At 38.5% G+C, this 20,615-nt stretch overlaps 1 protein-coding gene across 1 annotated transcript in view; it reads right to left on the bottom strand.

Annotated features, from left to right (window-relative positions):
- The window catches only part of LOC122795855 (xanthine dehydrogenase-like), a 5,725,158-nt gene that overhangs the window by 4,574,845 nt on the left and 1,129,698 nt on the right, over window positions 1–20,615 (bottom strand). Inside the window, exon 8 of the mRNA XM_044064255.1 lies at window positions 20,094–20,311. Within this exon, the coding sequence (XP_043920190.1) occupies window positions 20,094–20,311 (218 nt within the window). The remainder of the gene's footprint in view (window positions 1–20,093; window positions 20,312–20,615) is intronic.

Here is a 20,615-nt window from a genome sequence, read left to right as displayed (position 1 = left end):
GATTTGAGAAAGTGTATGAGCAGGATGGGGCGAATTTATAGAGGTGCTTAGGAAGTTTGAGGTGGGAGTGCTGGGGTTTGGTAGGTTTGGAGGAGATGAGGTAAAGGGATGGTGAAACTGGAGTGGCGGCAAGGACACCTTCAGGCAGGTGCAAGGGGGTGCACTTGCACCCCCCTGGAATCGGCTGGCTAGTAGACTAATCTTCTTTTAATTTAAAAAAAAAAAAACTTTTTTTTTTTGGTTTTGTTTTTTAGGGCATTCTTCTTTAAGAATGCCCTTCAAGTTCAGTCACACAGATGCTTTTGCATCTGTGCAACTGACGTTTTACGTCTTCATCTTCCGCGCCCATGTGAATTTTGAATAAAAAAAAACACGTGTGGACTGGAGTGTACAGACGAACGTACAAATGACAGGTAGAATTTGCTCAAATATAAAAGATTCTTTCACTGATGATAGGATTGCAGTTTACTTCATTTACATATAAGATTTAATTGACTTGTGCCCTAATGTTGCAGTACCTTCTCCACCTTCTCAGTGACAGCTGTGCAGATACCTTGTCTGCAGAGTATCACTTCTTTGAGGTTTGCTTTACCAACAGGCCATACTACATTGCTTTCAGCAGCACAGTTAAGCAGCTTCCAGGTTTAGAAACCAGATTTAATTGAATTAGTAAAACAAGTTAGTGCTTTGCTCAATTCAGCATGTTTTTAAAATTCTTAAACTGCTTTTTAGAGGAAACATTCAGCAACGAGGAGTCATTCTCCAGCACTGATGAATTTAGTATTTCATTAGCCTTAGTGCTCGCAGTTTAAGTGAATTAATGTACTTGACTAGCATTCTCATTTGATCGACCCCAAGTCTGGCTTATTCTTCTGTTAATCTTTGCTGTTCTGTTGTATCAGTTTACTTTTTGTATGATCTTTTACCAGCTTCCAAACCTATAGACCAAGTGTTTCTGAAACAGACTGCTTATGTCACCCACTTAAGGAATCAGTTCTTCCATTATGGAGTTTGAATTTTATTTTGGAAAGAAGAACTACGTGTCTTTTGGAACATGTTTTTTTTTTTTTGGGGGGGGGGTTCTCCTTGAAGTTAACATTACTGGAGAGCTGTTTTTACTTAGTGGTTAAATTAGCTTAAAGGATTTTCATAGCTGCAGGCTTTTATATGTCCTGAGCCTTTTACATTTTTTGAATAAGACTTATGGTGCCCCCATACTACTAATTAATACTTTGGGTGTAATTTGTCAGATAACATATTTGTGAGTCAAAACATCCAGCTTCCTGTCTTTTTCTTCATCTCTGCAGTTCAGGTCAGGGAATGGTGCACCTTATGGATCCTAGTAGACAGCTTTTCAGTTACATTTCATTAATTCATTTTTCAGTACTCATTTTATCATGTTCAGAGTCGTGGCAGAGAAGGAACTCATTTCCATAAGCAACACAGTCTTGGATTGAATACACCAGTCCATCACTCACACACATGCACACGCACATCTGCTTGCAGCTTAGTGGATTACTGGTTCACTTAGCAACGTGCCTTTGGAATTTGGGAGGAAAGTAGAAACCTTGGAGAAAACCCAGAGACACAGGGAGAACAGGAATTCTACACAGAAGGCATCTCAGTAGGGAACTGAACCAGAGAATCAAGTGCTCTGAGACAGTAACTGTTAACAGTTACACCACTGTGACATTTCGATTTCAGAGTTAAATGACTTAAGTCCAACTTTTTTTTGTTCCCTTTGCTCCTTGAAAGCTAGAGTTTTGTGATGTAAAGTAAACCATTTATTATTATTCTGTTGGTTATATAGTTTGGTGAGTAACCTGTTTGTGGACTCGACCAGAGCACATTCCATGTGGCAGACTTCTGCCTTTTTACCCTTTGTGGATGGGAGTCACTGATGAACAATGGCCTAGTCTACATGGCATACTTTCCTTTCACCAACTATGAAAGCTTGATTGTATTCTTTCTTTTTTTGTGGGGGTAATGAAGCTCATTCACAGTGGCTGTGAACTCTTCTAACTGGGGAACTAAACAGATGATCCATTTATAGGCAGCCTTAAAAAGAATTTGTTCTGCATGTCCCCTCCACCAGCACTGAGTGCCCAACTTAGTTGTAGAGGGCATTTTTTTTGTTTGTTTTTTTTATCGTAAACCCTATCCAGCGGCAGCTTGGATATGTGGGAACTTGCACTTCGCCAGACCCAGTTCTGTTTGTTTCCACAGATGTTTTTTTCTGGCTCCAGTGCATGTTCTATTTGGCAGGCATGCACCTGCAAGCCCTAACTCTGTTTTATCAGCCACAGCCAGCTTTGATGCTGTGTGGCAGACTAGGATGCCATTCCACCCCCCCCCCCACCCCAGGATGGGGGAGAATGTCTGCTTCTCACTGACCCTTCCTTCCCAGCTTGCCCCCCAGGGCTTGGGTGCTGGTCAAATGCAGATCATCTTCAGTCAGAGATTTAACTCTTGCACCACAGAGCTGAGACAAGCCGAACTACACTTCTGAGGTTAGATAAAACTTTTCTATAACATTTCTCCACTGAATGCTAGCTTGGACTGCCACCTGCCCTTTGTAGTCATAATTCGGTATCTATATGTGCGTGATCAAAAGTGTGGCAAGAGTGATGAAAAAAAACTGTAGTTCAGTTGTGAGTTTCTCACGTGATAATAGATGACTAATGCAGTCTTGCAGTTACAGATAATGATGTGATTTCCTGAGAGAGGATTATTTTGTGTACGTGTCGCTACTAGATGGAGTTCCTGTAAAGCACAGTGTGGACCACAGGGAGTATACCTCTTGGCCTCCATGCATTAAAAATCATAACAAAGGGTCAGAAAGTGGAGCATTTTCTTATTTTTGCAATACGTGGTCTTTATATACTAGCCTTTTTGTTGTCAGTAGTAGTGAGGTTTTAATTTATGTAGATAATAAAGTGTGTGCATATATGTAGGTCTCATTTTATGAGGAACATTATTACTTTAGGCTGAGCAAGGCTAAATATGGGGGCCCAGATCACAGCATTATTGATAAATCATAGCAGGTGAAAGGTATAGAGGAGAGGATCTGTAAACCATTTCTGCTGAGCTTCTTACATTGCTAGTCCCCCCCCACAAACACATACACACACCTTCCCTCAGGAGTTGTGGTTTTGAAATCTGGTAAGCACGTTCCTCATTGTTGGGCTGTCCTTTAGCTGCAGTACAAACACTGATGATCTGACCAGCCATGTAGGGAGAAAATCTGCAACAATTAGACTACCCCCTTCTTATGGGCTGTTACCCCTATGTTTATGAAGTGTGCAGACAGGAATATGTCAGTCTTGTACTGTTTTAGTAGTGTGTGTACCTCAGTAGTTGCCACATTACTATTATTATGACTATAATTTTATTTATTTATTTTATTTTACATTTGTTAACCGGGCTAATCTAACTGGATATATTTTCATTTTCAGTAGAGGCCCAGGGAGAAAAGCTCCAGTAGTAGCAAATAGAAATTAAAATTAATGTTGTTACATAGTAAATGAAAGGATTGCAATAAAAAATACCAGTAATAATAAAACAGAATAGGTATTTAATAGAAAAGGTGACAATAAGTATAGGATAAATAATTATACAGATTCATGAGGAATTTCAGTACATCAAACAGGATAGACTACCAGTATGTTGGTTTGAGTTCACCAGTTACAGTCCTGCCTCCAAGGAGTAAACATTAAAGTTTTGGTAAATTTAGTGGGAAGAGGAAATATCAGTAGTGAAAGCAGAAGGTTAGTCAGGGGTGCTGCAGGGGCATAACCAGTGTGTTTTGAGGTGTCTTTTGAGGTGTTGTTTAAACAGACGCAAGGAAGAAAGTAAATATAGTCATGCATTAAAGGAGTCTCCTTAAAAGTGCCATATTCCATATCAAGTGATTCATGTTGATGCATTGCAACGATGGATAAAAAAAGCCAGGTACGCAGTTCCTCATCCCAAGTACATATTTGTCATGAGTAAGCATAAATCATCATGATTTTTCATGTCATGAGTAAAACATTAAATCTTCAGATGCAGCAGATGCTGGCTTTTAGGTTTTTCTTTTCAACTATAGCTTGTCACTTGAGACATATGGCAGCAGTGACACCAAGAATATATGTGCCATAAACACAAGTTAGAACAGTTCAAGGAAGTGTTTCTTCACTGTGAAAATGAGGTCTCAAGTAAATATGCAGAGGTAGATGTATGGCTATGGCGTTCTGTGCCATTGTGGTTAGTTTGTGACTGATGGCGGTAGACTGCAGAAAATAAGTGTCCTGGTCACAAGAAATGTGCAACTGATGCTTGCAGAGCAATAATTTACTATAATATTGACTTCCCTATCTGCAGGTTAGCACCTGTCTACCTACTGCAAATTCCTAGTAGGAAAAGGACTTTAGTAATATCAGAGTTATTAAAAAATGTCAACATTTTAAAAGCCATAGCTGTTCTGACAGTTCCTTTTAACTGATTTGATATCTGCTTTTGATGGTGGATTAATCAGAAGAATAATGGACATGGACCTTCATGAAGTTAAAAGTATCAGTCACTTGTTCCCTACTACGATCTTTCTGTTGTTGGTTTCATGAATAGGCTCATGCCCATCATCAACCAGCACACCTACTAAGACAGGCAAGTTCTGGGAGAGCAGTCTGCAGTGAGACTGAACATCTGGTTTCTGAACCTGCGAGAAAGATTTTTACGTTTGCAGTTTTTATTGAATATTACAACTTCAGTGAACATCATGGAAATTTTAGATCAGCAAACAACTACCTCTCAAAAGACACACATCTTACTTATGATATGAAGTAAGTACTTTTTATACTCAAGAAAGGAGACTGATTTAACAGGAACTGTCAAATTAAATGCAATTTGTAAGTGAGTTACAGCAGCATTTAGAAAGTATCCCTAGTTTGGGTGTTTGTCTCTGATTCTTTTTGGTTTTGTCCATATCTGGTTTTGTAATGAGGCTGAACATTATAATTTCATGTGTTACAATGTCAAATTGTGTATTGTCAGACATTGTATTTTAACATCTGAACTACTCTTGGACAAGATTTTACATTTTAATGATTCGGGTGTAGAAAAGGTTTAACCATAATTTATTGTCAGAGTGAAGGAAGAAAAATTAATGGTGTCTCATCTCTATCACAAACATAAATTAAATACAAGTAGCTCTGCAGACATTTATTTGTGCACAGGCATTCTCAATTTGTTGTACCATTTTAAGGACACACAGATCTTTAACTGATGCTAACTGTGAATGCCTCTGTTGCTTTTACATCAACTCTGACTCTTCACTGTCAGCTACTCCTGCTAGCTGTCTTTTTTTGCAGACAGACAGCACATCTCTCTCTCTCTGTAGCCTATATCAATGACCTGGCTCCATGTGAACTTGTAAATATTTTCTCATGCACTATGGAAAATTTATCAAAGAAATATCTTTACCTATCTTAAGGTTATCAGTATGTCGTTTGTGTGATAAATGTAGATGGGGTTTCTCAGTGTTTAACCTACAAGGTAAGGAAGTGTTAAAAAAATACATGTTGTACTATCTATTCCCAAAGATCATGAATGCCTTATGCAACCTATGCTCACCTTATTTGTGATTTTACTGGTATTTTTATATTAGTAAGTTCAGAAATGCAAACAGATGTGCAGGTTACTTTTAAACAGGGAACAGAATGTAGAAGGATTGTGCCGTAGCGTTGAGTAATCTTCTTCCTGTTTTCTCCACATGCAAGCACATTACTACCAGGAGCAACTGAGCAAATAAAAAAATAACGCCCCTCCTGTAATTCAACAATAGTGGAGTAACTGTGCACTGGGAATGTGGTGAAGTGCATTGTTTTATTTAAAGCCGCGTAAATGAAGTAACAACCTTGGTGTAGTAGTGTGGTATGGAGTTTTGGTATTGCCGATGATACGCACTGCATCTTGAGAAGCTTACTGAACTGACATTACTAGGACTGATGGCTGTTAGTGGAGTAATAACATGCAGCAGTACCTGCTCCTCTGTGTTATGTTGCTATGTACATATGGCTGTGATGTATGAGGAGTAATAACATGCAGCAGTACCTGCTCCTCTGTGCTATGTTGCTATGTACATATGGCTGTGATGTATGGTGAGTAATAACATGCAGCAGTACCTGCTCCTCTGTGTTATGTTGCTATGTACATATGGCTGTGATGTATGAGGAGTAATAACATGCAGCAGTACCTGCTCCTCTGTGCTATGTTGCTATGTACATATGGCTGTGATGTATGAGGAGTAATAACATGCAGCAGTACCTGTTCCTCTGTGCTATCTTGCTATGTACATATGGCTGTGATGTATGAGGAGTAATAACATGCAGCAGTACCTGTTCCTCTGTGCTATGTTGCTATGTACATATGGCTGTGATACATGAGGAGTAATAACATGCAGCAGTACCTGTTCCTCTGTGCTGTGTTGCTATGTACATATGGCTGTGATGTATGGGGAGTAATAACATGCAGCAGTACCTGTTCCTCTGTGCTATGTTGCTATGTACATATGGCTGTGATACATGAGGAGTAATAACATGCAGCAGTACCTGTTCCTCTGTGCTATGTTGCTATGTACATATGGCTGTGATGTATGAGGAGTAATAACATGCAGCAGTACCTGTTCCTCTGTGCTATGTTGCTATGTACATATGGCTGTGATGTATGAGGAGTAATAACATGCAGCAGTACCTGCTCCTCTGTGCTGTGTTGCTATGTACATATGGCAGTGATGCATGAGGAGTAATAACATGCAGCAGTACCTGCTCCTCTGTGCTGTGTTGCTATGTACATATGGCTGTGATACATGAGGAGTAATAACATGCAGCAGTACCTGCTCCTCTGTGCTGTGTTGCTATGTACATATGGCAGTGATGCATGAGGAGTAATAACATGCAGCAGTACCTGTTCCTCTGTGCTGTGTTGCTATGTACATATGGCTGTGATGTATGAAGAGTAATAACATGCAGCAGTACCTGCTCCTCTGTGCTGTGTTGCTATGTACATATGGCAGTGATGCATGAGGAGTAATAACATGCAGCAGTACCTGTTCCTCTGTGCTGTGTTGCTATGTACATATGGCTGTGATACATGAGGAGTAATAACATGCAGCAGTACCTGCTCCTCTGTGCTGTGTTGCTATGTACATATGGCAGTGATGCATGAGGAGTAATAACATGCAGCAGTACCTGTTCCTCTGTGCTGTGTTGCTATGTACATATGGCTGTGATGTATGAGGAGTAATAACATGCAGCAGTACCTGCTCCTCTGTGCTGTGTTGCTATGTACATATGGCAGTGATGCATGAGGAGTAATAACATGCAGCAGTACCTGTTCCTCTGTGCTGTGTTGCTATGTACATATGGCTGTGATGTATGAGGAGTAATAACATGCAGCAGTACCTGCTCCTCTGTGCTGTGTTGCTATGTACATATGGCGGTGATGCATGAGGAGTAATAACATGCAGCAGTACCTGTTCCTCTGTGCTGTGTTGCTATGTACATATGGCGGTGATGCATGAGGAGTAATAACATGCAGCAGTACCTGTTCCTCTGTGCTGTGTTGCTATGTACATATGGCAGTGATGTATGGGGAGTAATAACATGCAGCAGTACCTGTTCCTCTGTGCTGTGTTGCTATGTACATATGGCAGTGATGCATGAGGAGTAATAACATGCAGCAGTACCTGTTCCTCTGTGCTGTGTTGCTATGTACATATGGCTGTGATGTATGGGGAGTAATAACATGCAGCAGTACCTGTTCCTCTGTGCTGTGTTGCTATGTACATATGGCAGTGATGTATGGGGAGTAATAACATGCAGCAGTACCTGTTCCTCTGTGCTGTGTTGCTATGTACATATGGCGGTGATGCATGAGTGCTCGTGTAGGGAGGTCAACTTACTACTGTGTTTATTTTGCATCTTCCAGTTTAAAGTTTAACTATGTGGCTGTTCTCTGAGAGATTGCCAGTGTTATCTGTGTTTACTTGGGTACTCATGCATGGCTGAGAAGATGTCGAAGAATATTTATTATAACATTACGTATATTTAGCCTAACATACTGTTTTCTTTCCTTTTTTACTTTTGAAGTGGCTGCTGTCTATGTTTTTGTTTCATAGATACTTGTAAGTTAAGAAGCCAACACTGGGAGATGAAACCCCATTGCATTTTCATTATAATGGCTTGGTATCTTAGTCTGAAAAAATATATAGTTTTTAATCTTGGTATGCCTGCAGCTATGTACACTGCGGTTATGACTATTGATTGTTTTTCATTGGACATGTTTATAGTTCCATTTTGATCATTAACATATTGAATAATCTAATGTTGTTACACGTACTTTGTTATCTTTGGATTATTTGCTTACTAATAAAAATATAACGAGGCAAGGGTGTAGATGGGCATACTTATTATAGTGAAATTCCTACATTTTTTCCGATTGTCTCAGAAACATTATAGTTCTAAGGTTTAGAATGGTTAGACCTGTCTAAACTGTGCAGAGTGTAAAATATACCTACCTGATAGAAATGCACCACTAAAAACAGTATCATGGTTATAAGTGGCAATAGTTAACCATGTGTCCCTTTTTGAAGTTTTAAGGGCAGATTTTTGAGTATATTTTTAAGTGGTAGCTAGCTGGGTGGTGTAAGGGCAAATTTATGATGTCTGAGTGCAAAATATTGAATTCTGGCCACTCTGCTATCTATCTATATATATATATATATATATATATATATATATATATATATATATATACATATACACACATTCACACACACGTTTGAAGTTTGAACTAAATTTGTCTGCTAGTAAATTGCCTATGTCCAGGAATTTAAAATCATTTACTATTATTTCTGTGCAGTGCTGTAAATTGTTTCTGGGGTTTCTAACATAGTTAAAGGAGGCTTTCTGGTTACCCTTCACCTAGTTGGCTATTTCTTACCTCATATCTGGTTCTCATTGATTGGATCAGGGTAACGAGCTCCCTATTAAGTTTAGCACGAGTGTATTTAGCATCTTGAGAGTTAAATTAATTTTTTCAGGCAATATGTTTTCTTTTATTACAAAGCCTGTTTATATTTGGGTTTGACTAAATGGAATTTTCTTAAATGTGGCTTTCTATTTACTTAGGAGGGGGATAGATGTATCTATGCAGCTATGTACATATGCATAGGATTTGACAGTAAAGGATTCCACATAATTCAGGCCATCGCTTAGTTTTAGTAGATTAACCTTAGCATAATCTCTGAAAACAGAGGTATTGGAAGATGCTTTTGGTTTCAGTCTTCTAATGAATGTGACTGATTTGTGGTCCAGTTTAACCAGGGAGGAAGTGGCAGTTGGTGGACACCAAAGTTGTCCCATATTGTTAAGGACCAAGTCCAGGATTTTATCTCTCTTGTTTGGGTACAGGCTAACTGATCTAGATATCCTGTATTGATGAAATCCAGAACTGTCTGGGGATACATACTAAAGGATATACAAGTTTCCCAGTTAATGGAGGAGTAGTTGATTGAAGTCTCCTAGAATAATGGTATAGGCTTAATGCATAGGGACACCATATTAGTTAGGTAGGAGATATGGACTGATGGGGTACATAGAGGGGACCTATAGTTAGGTATGACACATTAAGGAGTTTTGTTAATGCTAAGTTGGATGTAGAGGAATTCCACGTCCTTATCTCACCTAGCAAGTCTGGAGATGAATTGTTCTTTAAGAATATGTAGACACCATCACCTTTTCATCTAAGGTGGTAAGCCTGAACTTGTGGCAGGTATTGAAATTCTGCATTAAAGGAGTGCTGTCATTGGTCTTGAACTAGGTCTCTGTGATGATGCATATATAGATGTTTTCCAGAGGAAGGAATGCTTGTAAGGAGTGGACTTTTTAGCTTAGGCTCTGAAAAGGAAATTGGTTATTTTCTAATTCATGTAGCTATAAAATTCAGAATAAAAACTGTAAAAGTTTCTGAATGCAAACACTACTTATTAAACCAACATCATTGTAAGGAATACTTCAGTACAGAGAGATTCAACTATATACATAGCCATGAGTTCCTTTATACCTTTCTGTCAAAAAAAAAAAAAAAACAAACACAAAGTTTAAACGGAGTTTAAAGGTGGTGTAACTTTGACAAAATCTATTTATGTACATTGTCAAGGCTGGAATGAGTAAACATTGTAAACATATGTGGAAAGGAGGGCAGTTTGACAAAATCTCTAAGGGAGGTAGCATACTCCTCAGCTGTACAGGTTTTTGCAGCATGTCCATATGTTCCCCCCCATATTCCTCCTAAAAAGAATTGAAGTTGCTAAATAGTTTTAGACATAATATCCTTTAGAAAAATGCATATCAACACATCCTGTTATTTTAGCAATTTTATAAGTTCATGAAAGCAATATTTATAATCTGTCCCTGTTTATTTTAGGCTTTGTCTAGATTTCTTGCACTAAGTTGAGGTGTATGTGTGTGAGAGAGAGAGACAGACAGAGTCAGAGAGAGAGAGAGAAGATGTCCTAGTTAGATCTAGCAGGTAGAATTTATTTTCAAGAGCATTTTCAAGAAATTGTGAGCTTTAAGTGAAGCAAAGGTTACTGCTACTCATGCTAAGTCTGTTTAAAATGTGCAACTGTTTTGTTTAGCAAATGGTATCATTATTGTGGTATAGAATTTTAAAGCAGTGTTAGCACAGCAGTAGCATACTTGCATCTTTATGCAAAGGGCTGTAGGTTCTATTCCTACAGCATGTATATTTGTATTTTAAGGGGGTATGGTACTGCACTCCTCAGTATGTCCTCCTTTGGATGAGACACCTAATAACTATGAACCTGTTTTTCAGCTTGTCACTCGTTCCCTACTGCAATAAACCAGCTTACCATTTCTTTCACTGTAACATAGGGAATTTATTCTTCAAGGGCAACAGGCACTACATTTGTAAATGAAACACTGAACTATAAAGTCTTCTAGCAACAACCTCTTCATTGGTTTCAGATCTCTTCAATGTGGAATTATTCAGGTGACTTTTACTTCTGCAGAGATTCTGCATATTGATTGATATTGGTGGATTGTATGACAGAAGTTTGAGTGGCCCTTTATGGTCGAAATGTTCTGAATTGGGCAGGTTGTCATCATTGGTTCATTTGATTTGTTTCATTCCTTAAAGGAAAAATGTTCAGAACTATAAATTTAAAACACACACAAGTGGTGCTGTATAATACAAGGGATATAATTCAATTATTACATAGTATAATTAATACAGTCAGGAAGGTGAATCAAAGTACTTTTGCGTGGTTCTACAAATGTGTGCAAGGAGCCTATGATTTGAAAACAGCCCAAAGGTAAACTTACCCTGCCACTGGCCAGATGCACTTTCTTTGAATGTGGGTTTCAAAGGTAAAGTTTTAATGCTAAGTCTGTTTTCATTGTAAGACTATTGCTTTGTTTAGGTTTAGTAAATGTCTATCAGTGTTTGTGCTATAAAATTTGAAATAAAAGTTGTAAATGAAATCCAAATATCTGTAATCATTGTAGAAGTAAAGCATAAAACAGTATGCACACTGAGAGATTTGAACAGTGTCTATGACAAATGGGAAGAAATAGCCAAGTAATGGGACACTGGAATGGCTACATGGGTGGGGTGGGGGGGCTGCATAGGCGGGGCTCTGGGCTTGCACCCTCTGCAAAAAGTCCTGTGGGCTCCCTTGAGTGGCGGAGAGTGGTAGTTGATGAATGGAAGGTAAAAATGGGTGGGCTATGTCTTTGGGTTCAAGTGCATCTCTGATTAACATATTTATCAAATGTTATACTGTTCTGTTCTAAACCCTAACTCTCAAGGTAAATTGAAAGGAAAAAAAAACAGCCATATATGATTTAAATGCTACCTAATATTATGAGTAATTGATCTCAATTTGGGGAATAGTCATAAAACATTCTTTAATAGCTGATTTAATTTCTTTACAATAATTAGTAAAAACTGCTTTGTCAATAAAATATGATTTTCTTGTATATTTAACAGACAAGGCAATTCCTGAAGAAGAAAATGATTGGAAAAAACTTTTGGTAATACACTAATATTTTTAAATGAATTATAGAAACACATAAACAAATGTATAGTCTAATCTGATAGGACATTTAACTCTAGAATTTAAATGAGTGATGCCAGATAAAGTATATTTATAATTCCAATACAAAATTAGATTAAAAGATGTCAAGAACTCTTTAAAAATGTCTTGTTAGTTATCCTTGACTGTGTCAGCAGACATTAGTCACCCGTCAAAATTATATTCTGATAAACTAATTTAAACCATTTGATAGATATTTAAAAAGGAGTTTATAATCACAAAAGAGTACAGACTGAACTAGTTATCAAAATAAGATGCATATATTTTACCCTGACTAAAGCTATTCTATTATTATCAATATAACCTATCAATGATTATATAATTCATCTTTGCAAATAACTTGTCACCCTTTTTGATTTATTATCAGAAGAATTCATTTACACTGCGGTGGTGGTGCTGCAGTAGCGTTGTCGCCTCATAGCAAGACATTGTCCCGTTCGATTCTCAGCTAGAGTGTCTTCTGTGTGGAGGCATACGTGAATGAGGCGTGCCTTCGTTGAAGGTTGTGCGTCAGGGCTGGTAACCCGGTATGTAAAAATCCACTACCAATCATTAGCGGAGTGGAGTTCCGCTGTGGCGACCCCTAACTGGGAAAAGCCGAAAGACACAAACATCAGAAGAATTAATTTAAGGAGAATTTGGAGGGCTTGTTTGCTGAAAAACAGAATGTTTTGTAGCCAATAAATGGATTTCTTAAAAAACAAATTATTTCTTTTGGGTGAGATTAAATTAACTTTATAAGCTTCATTTTTAATAAAGTGGTTCAAACCTTTTATATTTACTAATAAGACAGTCATGATGACAAAAACAAATCATATATACTATCAAATATCAAGAAAACAGTTAATATCCAAATAATATTTCACCAAGTTTAAGTAACTGATGATCAGTAATAAACACCACCACTAAAAATAAACAGGAATGTTGCTAAACCAATAATGCTGAGACACGCCATTTTTTATGACCATTAGGTATTATAAAACTGGTATTACACAATTCTTCCTCTAAAACGTGCACGCTGATTGGCCAGCCCAACCAGCGTGCCCGTTGTAAATCCCTCAATATACTAACGGAAAAAGGTCCGGTCGCCCGGACTTTTTCCGTTAGTATAAAACACTGACTCGCTATGTTAAAAGAGTTTAACATAGCGACACAGGTTTAAAAAAAGCAACGCAGATCTCCGTTGCTTTTTTTAAAGCTGTCTCGCTATGTTAAACTCCTTTAACATAGCGACACAATGTAAAAGCAACGGAGATCTTGCGATCTCCGTTGCTTTAAACCTGTCTGCTATATTAAATGGGTTTAACATAGCGAGACAGCTTTAAAATAAGTAACGGAGATCTCCGTTGCTTATTTTAAAAGCTGCCTCTATGTTAAACCCATTTAACATAGCGAAACAGTAAAAAGCAACAGAGATCTTGCGTTCTCCGTTGCTTTTGCCCACAACTCTGATGTACTGTGTAGGCATGCGCAGTACATCAGAACTGCCATGAATACCAGACAGCTGCGGAAGGGCAGCAAAGAGGCATTATACAATGCCATTATTTAAGAAAAGTAATTATTTCTTTTCTTAAATAATGTCATTAATATAGCAATAACCACTTCTGGGTGTGGGTAATCGGATTTAACCACGGTTGTCTTTGGTCCCGAGGGCTTCGGGACCAAACCACGCCAACCGTGGTTAAATCCCGCATTACCCACACCCAGGCGTGGGTTATTGCTATAATAAAGGAACCCACCCTAATTTCACAGAATACGGCTCATAACTAGTTTGAGGGCTCAATTCACTAAGCTTTGAAAATTTATTTTGGGAGTGGATATAGTACTAGAATATTTGCCTCTATAGACATTTTTCTTTTTCATTCTGCATTTTAACGCTAAGAGGCAGTACAACAGCAATATTTTCTAATCAATCTAGTCGGAAAAAATGACATAAAATCCAAATATCTTATTTACTTTACAAGAAACATACAGTTCAACATTTCACTTTCAGTGATGATAATCCTGTAACAAGAATACTAAAATGAAACTGTTACCAGTCTCCCTGTGAGCTATGAACGGAGTTAGTATCTATATATCACATTAAAAGCAACAGGAGTAAAGTTAAAGGGTTGAACTTTACTGCTGACTCATAGACTTTGTGAGGCACAAATGCTATAAGAATGTTATTTGGTGCTTTTATTTGGAACTTGCTAATTTCTTCGCAATACCTGCACCACACCATGGGCCTCTTCTATCACTCTATATGAGCTTCTTCTATTCATTGCCAATTAAAAGTAAACTCATCAAAAAACACATCTGTATGAAAGAAACTATTCTTAAAATGAATCTGTATCAGTTTTTGTAAGCTGCATATAAACATTCATGAAAGATTTCATCAGCAAACATGATTCAAAAGCTAATATTTAAAATGTTTCAAACTTTGCTGAACATTAAGTATATTAGCTGCTAAGTAATGCTGGGTTTATTTCATTGTGTGCCTGGGTTTTGGGAATGAACTCAGTACTGCACCAAGTTCTATTACTACTCTATGCATTTTTACAGTAACAGTTTCTTTGCAGAGTGACAGCTGAATCCCAATACCTTGTCAAGTACTTATCTAGCTAGAAGTAACAAAAAAAGTACCATATATGGAATGGTATATTTTGCATAAATTTCAAATTACCTGCAATTCTGCATGCAGAATGAGAGAGTTTAATGACAACTTCTAGAACCATGTCGATGCCATGCCATGCGTGCTAGAACCATTTTACTATCAAAGCCTTGCTTCATATTCAGTAATAACTGGAAATGCATTACAGTACAAACTTGCAGTCAAAGTCAAGAACTCTCCTTGATATGTACTATGGTTGGGACAAATCACAAGTAGTAGCTCATCAATGTTTAAATGCCAGAGGAGGAACCAAGGACAAAAAAAAGGAGATTCCTGAAGTAAATCATACCAAATGAAGCTTGACTAATGGAGTCATAATAATAGTGCTTGGGGGAGGTGTGCACTGAGGGCCAAGTGTCCACTGTGCTGGTCTCTGCAGTGCAGGCATTCCTGAAGCAATTATTACAGGCAGCGATGCCCCTCGTGGAATGACTAAGCATTCTCCAACATGTGGTTTATTGCATGATGGCAAAAGACGACATAGCTGGCAGTCTACCTGAAAACTGTTTGTTTGGCAGTTATGAGGCCTTCCCCACCTGAAGCAAAAGAGAAGGACAGCTGTCTAGTCTTCCCAAGCCCATGCACATACTTCCACTGAAGAGGCGTGTCCAGTGTTAGACAGATTCACTTTCCCAGACTCCTTCCTCAACAAAGCCATTAGGGAGATAAATGGAGTACATCTGTGACAATAAAAAACAGTTTGGGGATGAAATGTGGATTAGACCTTAGAGACATAGAATCTTTGGGAAAGACAAGATATGCTTCCCAACACAAGAGGTGTTACATCTCTGAAATCTCTGAAACAGCAATAAGGATGACGTATTTTCAAGAGATGAACTTCAAAGTTGCTAAATCACTGGATTCAAATAGAAGATGAGCAAGTTTAGTTTGCCAAAATTCAGATCCTATAGAGAGGATGAGTTCTTCAAAGAAGGATGGAGGTACAATACAATACTATACTCTTAGGGACCTGCTGGTTACAAAGTCATGCTTCTGGTCTCCAAAAGGCCATAATGGACTGAAGCAGCTCACACATACTGCTTGACTATGGAGTAACTGATGCCCAAATTGTATATATGTGTGAGACAGCTGAGTATCACCCCCAAGTTAACCTAATGGGGTGGAATCAGGTACCACTACACATGCACTCTAAACTCTTTCCACTTGGAGGAATGCATCTGCCAAAAGGAAAGCTTCTTAGTAGTTTCAATAATTCAGCAACCTAAGACAGAGATCTGAGAGATTTAAGGGGTCTACATCAGGATTTAGGCATGCTTTGTAGAACCAAGAAAGCTATCTGCATTGCCAGGGACTTGACGGCTTAAAACCATTCTTTTCTCATCTAGCGGAGTAACCAGAGTTCATTTTGGTCTTTCTTGCATGAATTTTGCAATAAGGTATAAAATCAACAGGAATGATAGGAAGGTATAAATGAATCCCCTGGATGTAGGACAGAGAACTTGTCGGCCAGCACTTCTACCTTTGCAATACTATACAAAGTAGAACAGGTCAGGAGTGCAAAATTCTGAACGGCAAAATACTCAGGTTTCGTGGTAACTAGTATTTAGAAGATTCAGATCAGATAGTGCTTTTGAAGCTGCAACTCCAGGACTGGGCTGACTGAATGGCTCAGACTATCCACCAGCTTGTAGCAAGGGGGACATGACCACAAACCTCCTTACTTGGTTAGAAACCACGTTAGACTAGTTGCCTGAGTGAATGAAGATTGGCCTCAGAATAAGTTTTGTCTCCAAGGTTTGCACAACATGAAGAAGGGAATTATCTTCCAATGGCTCATGTGCAGCCCCCTTTCTAGGGAGACCACAATCCTTGAACCATGTGAGAGCTTAGGTTGTTTTCACAGCCCACCTGTGAACTCTCAACATCATTAGTACATGAGATTGGTTTGGTTACAGAAATGGGAAACTCACTAAAAAAGCCAGTGGAAACTCTCCAATGCTACACAGCCAGCCATAGATGATGTCACAGGAAGACATGTGAATGAGTGGCAGCTCTGAAGTTGCTGACAACTTACAGTCTACTGCAACACCTGCAGCATCAGACATATGATCTACTGCTAAGCCCTTAAAGCAAACCAGTGCACAGCCAAACTTCCTGGTCAGTGCTGATTCTATAGTGAGGCACACTGAAATCCCCCTCACCAGAGTAAGGAGAGAGTCACAGCTGGATGTGTCGTGTCACACAGAAACTCAGGTCATTGAACCATGTGTACCAGTATGACTCTGTCATAGTCCACATGGGTGTTAATGACCTGAGAGGTACCTACCTTAACTGTATGAAGCGAGATATGATCAAGCTCACTGATTATATGTCTCAGGCAGGTATGAGCCTAGCACTGAGCACACACTACCTTCTCTAAGGATGATGCCATGTTATTAACAGAAAATATGACTGATTTTGACAACTGACTTAGCTTTTGGTGTCAGTCTAAGGGAGTACAATATTTGACAGCCTGGGAGGACATGGTTGACAAAATGCTGCTTTGCCAAAGATGGTCTGCACATATCCCAGCTACACTTCAGGATATTAGCCAAGACCTTTTACACCCCCATAATGCCTTTTTCGGCACTGCCAAACTGATAAACATCCCAACTTAACAGAACCTATGAAGGAATATCTGAAGGTGGTACTTCTCAAAGTTAAAACTCTTAAACCTTCCTCTTCTTGGACAGTGTAGGCATCTATATAGTAACAGAGATACGGTTTAAAGTTGCGGAGATTATCCATTAATGCAAGGTTATAACTTTCACCCCTTTAGACCAGCTACTGCACAGGAGGTAACTAAAGGTGGAGGAGTCTTAGTCCATATTAAAACCAGTCTCATAGCCAGACTAGTTAGTGTAGGACCCACTGGAACTCATACATGTGCAAGGTCTCATACCATATCCTTGCAACCAATAGGTTCCCTCCATGTCCCAGGAAGCTCATACTAACTACCTCAATGTACCAGAGTCCTTCACTATGCAACCCAATACAATATTTGTGGAGGATCTCAACAACCCCTCTATAGATTGGGAATCCTACACCACTTCTAATGCTCAAATCAAGGAATTCTTAAACTTTGTTAATATCAGCATGGGAATCCTACACCACTTCTAATGCTCAAACCAAGGAATTCTTAAGCTTCAATATCAGCATCCTGGAACAGTTGGTCCATTCTCCTACTAGGGGTACAAACATCCTTGACCTTGTACTCACAAACACGGGAGGCTGATGTTCCTCACCCAATGTAATGTCTTTGCTCATCAGAAATGACCATAAGACAGTACTGCTTGAAATAAAAATTAAATCTGGAGATCCAGAGAAAGCAAAAATCTTTAGGAACTATTCCAAGGCTAACCTCTCTCTACTAAACAATACCATGGCTAAATACCAAGCACCCCAAACTCAGTAAACACCATAGCATATGCTGAGCTATTTACAAAATCACTACTGTACAGCCACACTGACAGCTGTATAGAGTGAGCTACATCCACTTGTATTACCACCCCGGTTGAATCACAATATCAGTCGGATATACAACAAAATAAAAATAATATTGGCCAAGCGTAAGAGGAACAAAGCCATACATACTAAAAGCTCCCTGAACAATCTAAACAGGCAGATAAGAGGATTAATTAATACCTCAAAGGGTGAATTTGAAGAAAAAAATTGCTTCTCAGGCAAAAGATAACCACAAATATTCAGGGGAAATGTGTGTCAATACTGTAAATGGCATCACCCACACTAAACCGCAGGGCATTGCCAACTCAAATTTCTCCCCCGACAGCCAAACGAAATACCACATACCACAATCCCGCCAACCATTATTAGGTTCATAGGTAGGTACTAAGCTATCTGGCTGAAGGCATTTATAAGCCTAGCCAGAGTGTGTCGGCTTTCGCCGCCCCATTAATTAATTAACTGATCCTCTGTCAAGCAGAGTCAATGAAGTGATCCCAGGGGTGTATTTTCTGTTACCCATCCACTTGTCAAGGTTTCTCTTGAAGAGTGTTAGTGAGGAGCTCTGCCTGATGTAATTTGGAATTTTGTTCCAAAGCATGGGGAGTCTCTGTGACAGGAATCTATCCTTTCAGCATGTTCTATTTATTGTTGTGGCGAGGTTTACATCACTAGCACGAGTGCCTCATTATGAAACAGGTCAACAATGTACTTTCCACGGCCAAAAACACTACATCAATGGGCTCTGATAACACTCTGGTATGATTAATAAATAGCATGAAACGTGACCTCTCTAGTCCACCTGAATCACTTTTCAGCTGCAGCCTACAGTCATTAGCCTGCACAAAGGAGGTCCAACTACTGATGTGGGTAAATGCAGGCCCATAAATGTATTTTAATAAATAAATACCATCAAAAATACAAATATAAACAGAACAAAATATTAATATTAATTTATTAACATGTATTTTTTACATTATAAAATAATATAGATTGCGTGTTGTTATTTTTGGTAAGAGGGTTGGATATTTTTTTATTTTGTATAGTCCTTGATTTATTTGTGTTGGGACTGTGTAATATTTTAACAAATGATGATACATAACTCCACTCAATTATTTTTGCGATTGCTTGCTTCTATTCAAGTGTCAGCTGATTTTTTTTTTAGTGGCACTTGTTTGTGGAGCTCTCCTTATTCTGATGAAGTTCGCAAATCACTGGAGTGAATGAAAGCCCTAATTAAAGTTTATTTTTATATATTTTCTGGTATGCATTGTCTTCTGGCATTTTTTTTTTCATTTTCAGAAAAAAAAAACTGCATTGAAAAGATTCCAGCTACATGTTTAAAATGGCTATCTTCTGTGAAAGAGTTCAAAGAGGATTTCCTCTTATGGTCACTCCAGAAACTGCTGACATAGGAATGTACATTTAAGGAACACTTCCAGGTAGTTCCTGGACTAGGTCAACAGGAACCAGTTGTCCGGATCGTGAAACACATGGTCGTCTTTCGCCTGTAAGTCACATGACACTACAGCTGTCATCTTTGCAACCAGGAAAAGGAAAGAGTAAAATTCAAAACCAAGATGATCTTGCAAAAGACTACCTTGCCCGCTCAGTCTGTCATGTGTAATGCCTTACTGGTACTGTGCACTATAACGTTATATTCAATGATATACATTTTTTTTTTACTTTAATGGAATCATAGACACATTTTCTATTATGAAACATAATGAAACAACAGATGCTTTTCTGACATTTCAGCACTGTTCAATGTTTTGTTCAAAATACAAAAATAAATACCACACCTTCTTAAAACATACTTACATTTCTGACAGGATCACTGGCAACCTTACTCAGATGGTCTGCTATAATACTGTAAGACTGTGACTTGCTGGAGTACTCATTCAGGTAATCAATCAGGGAAGTGAGACTGACATTGGAATATACCTTTAGGCCACCAGCATCCATATTAACAGAATAAAGTTCTCGGATTCCTTTCATATCAATCAAAATGCTATAAGGCCCATCTCCTCTGTATATGCCTGAAAGCAGAAAATTTTGAATTACAGATGGAATTTAAATAAATAAATATGTACTTGACTACAACATTGTTTTGTTCTTCAAGCTTTGTCACAAACACAAAATGAAAACTCCAACAAAGCTAGAACTTCCAATGAGTGACCCCCCAAACCTCTTGTATCAGAGGCACATGGGATATATGCAAATGATCCTTATGAACATCAGGTGTTTCAACTAAATGGCAATTCTGAATGCTCATAACTTGTTTTGCCATTTTACTGGACAATTTCAGGCCAATAAAGCCAAACCCTACTAGGTAGATATGCA

This window comes from Protopterus annectens, chromosome 2.part2 (assembly GCF_019279795.1).
Source record: "Protopterus annectens isolate FY-2018-M chromosome 2.part2, PAN1.0, whole genome shotgun sequence".
Classification (NCBI taxonomy): Eukaryota; Metazoa; Chordata; order Ceratodontiformes; family Protopteridae; genus Protopterus; species Protopterus annectens.
The sequence above is the reverse complement of the archived record's forward strand: the minus strand, read 5'-3'. Positions and strand labels throughout refer to the sequence as shown.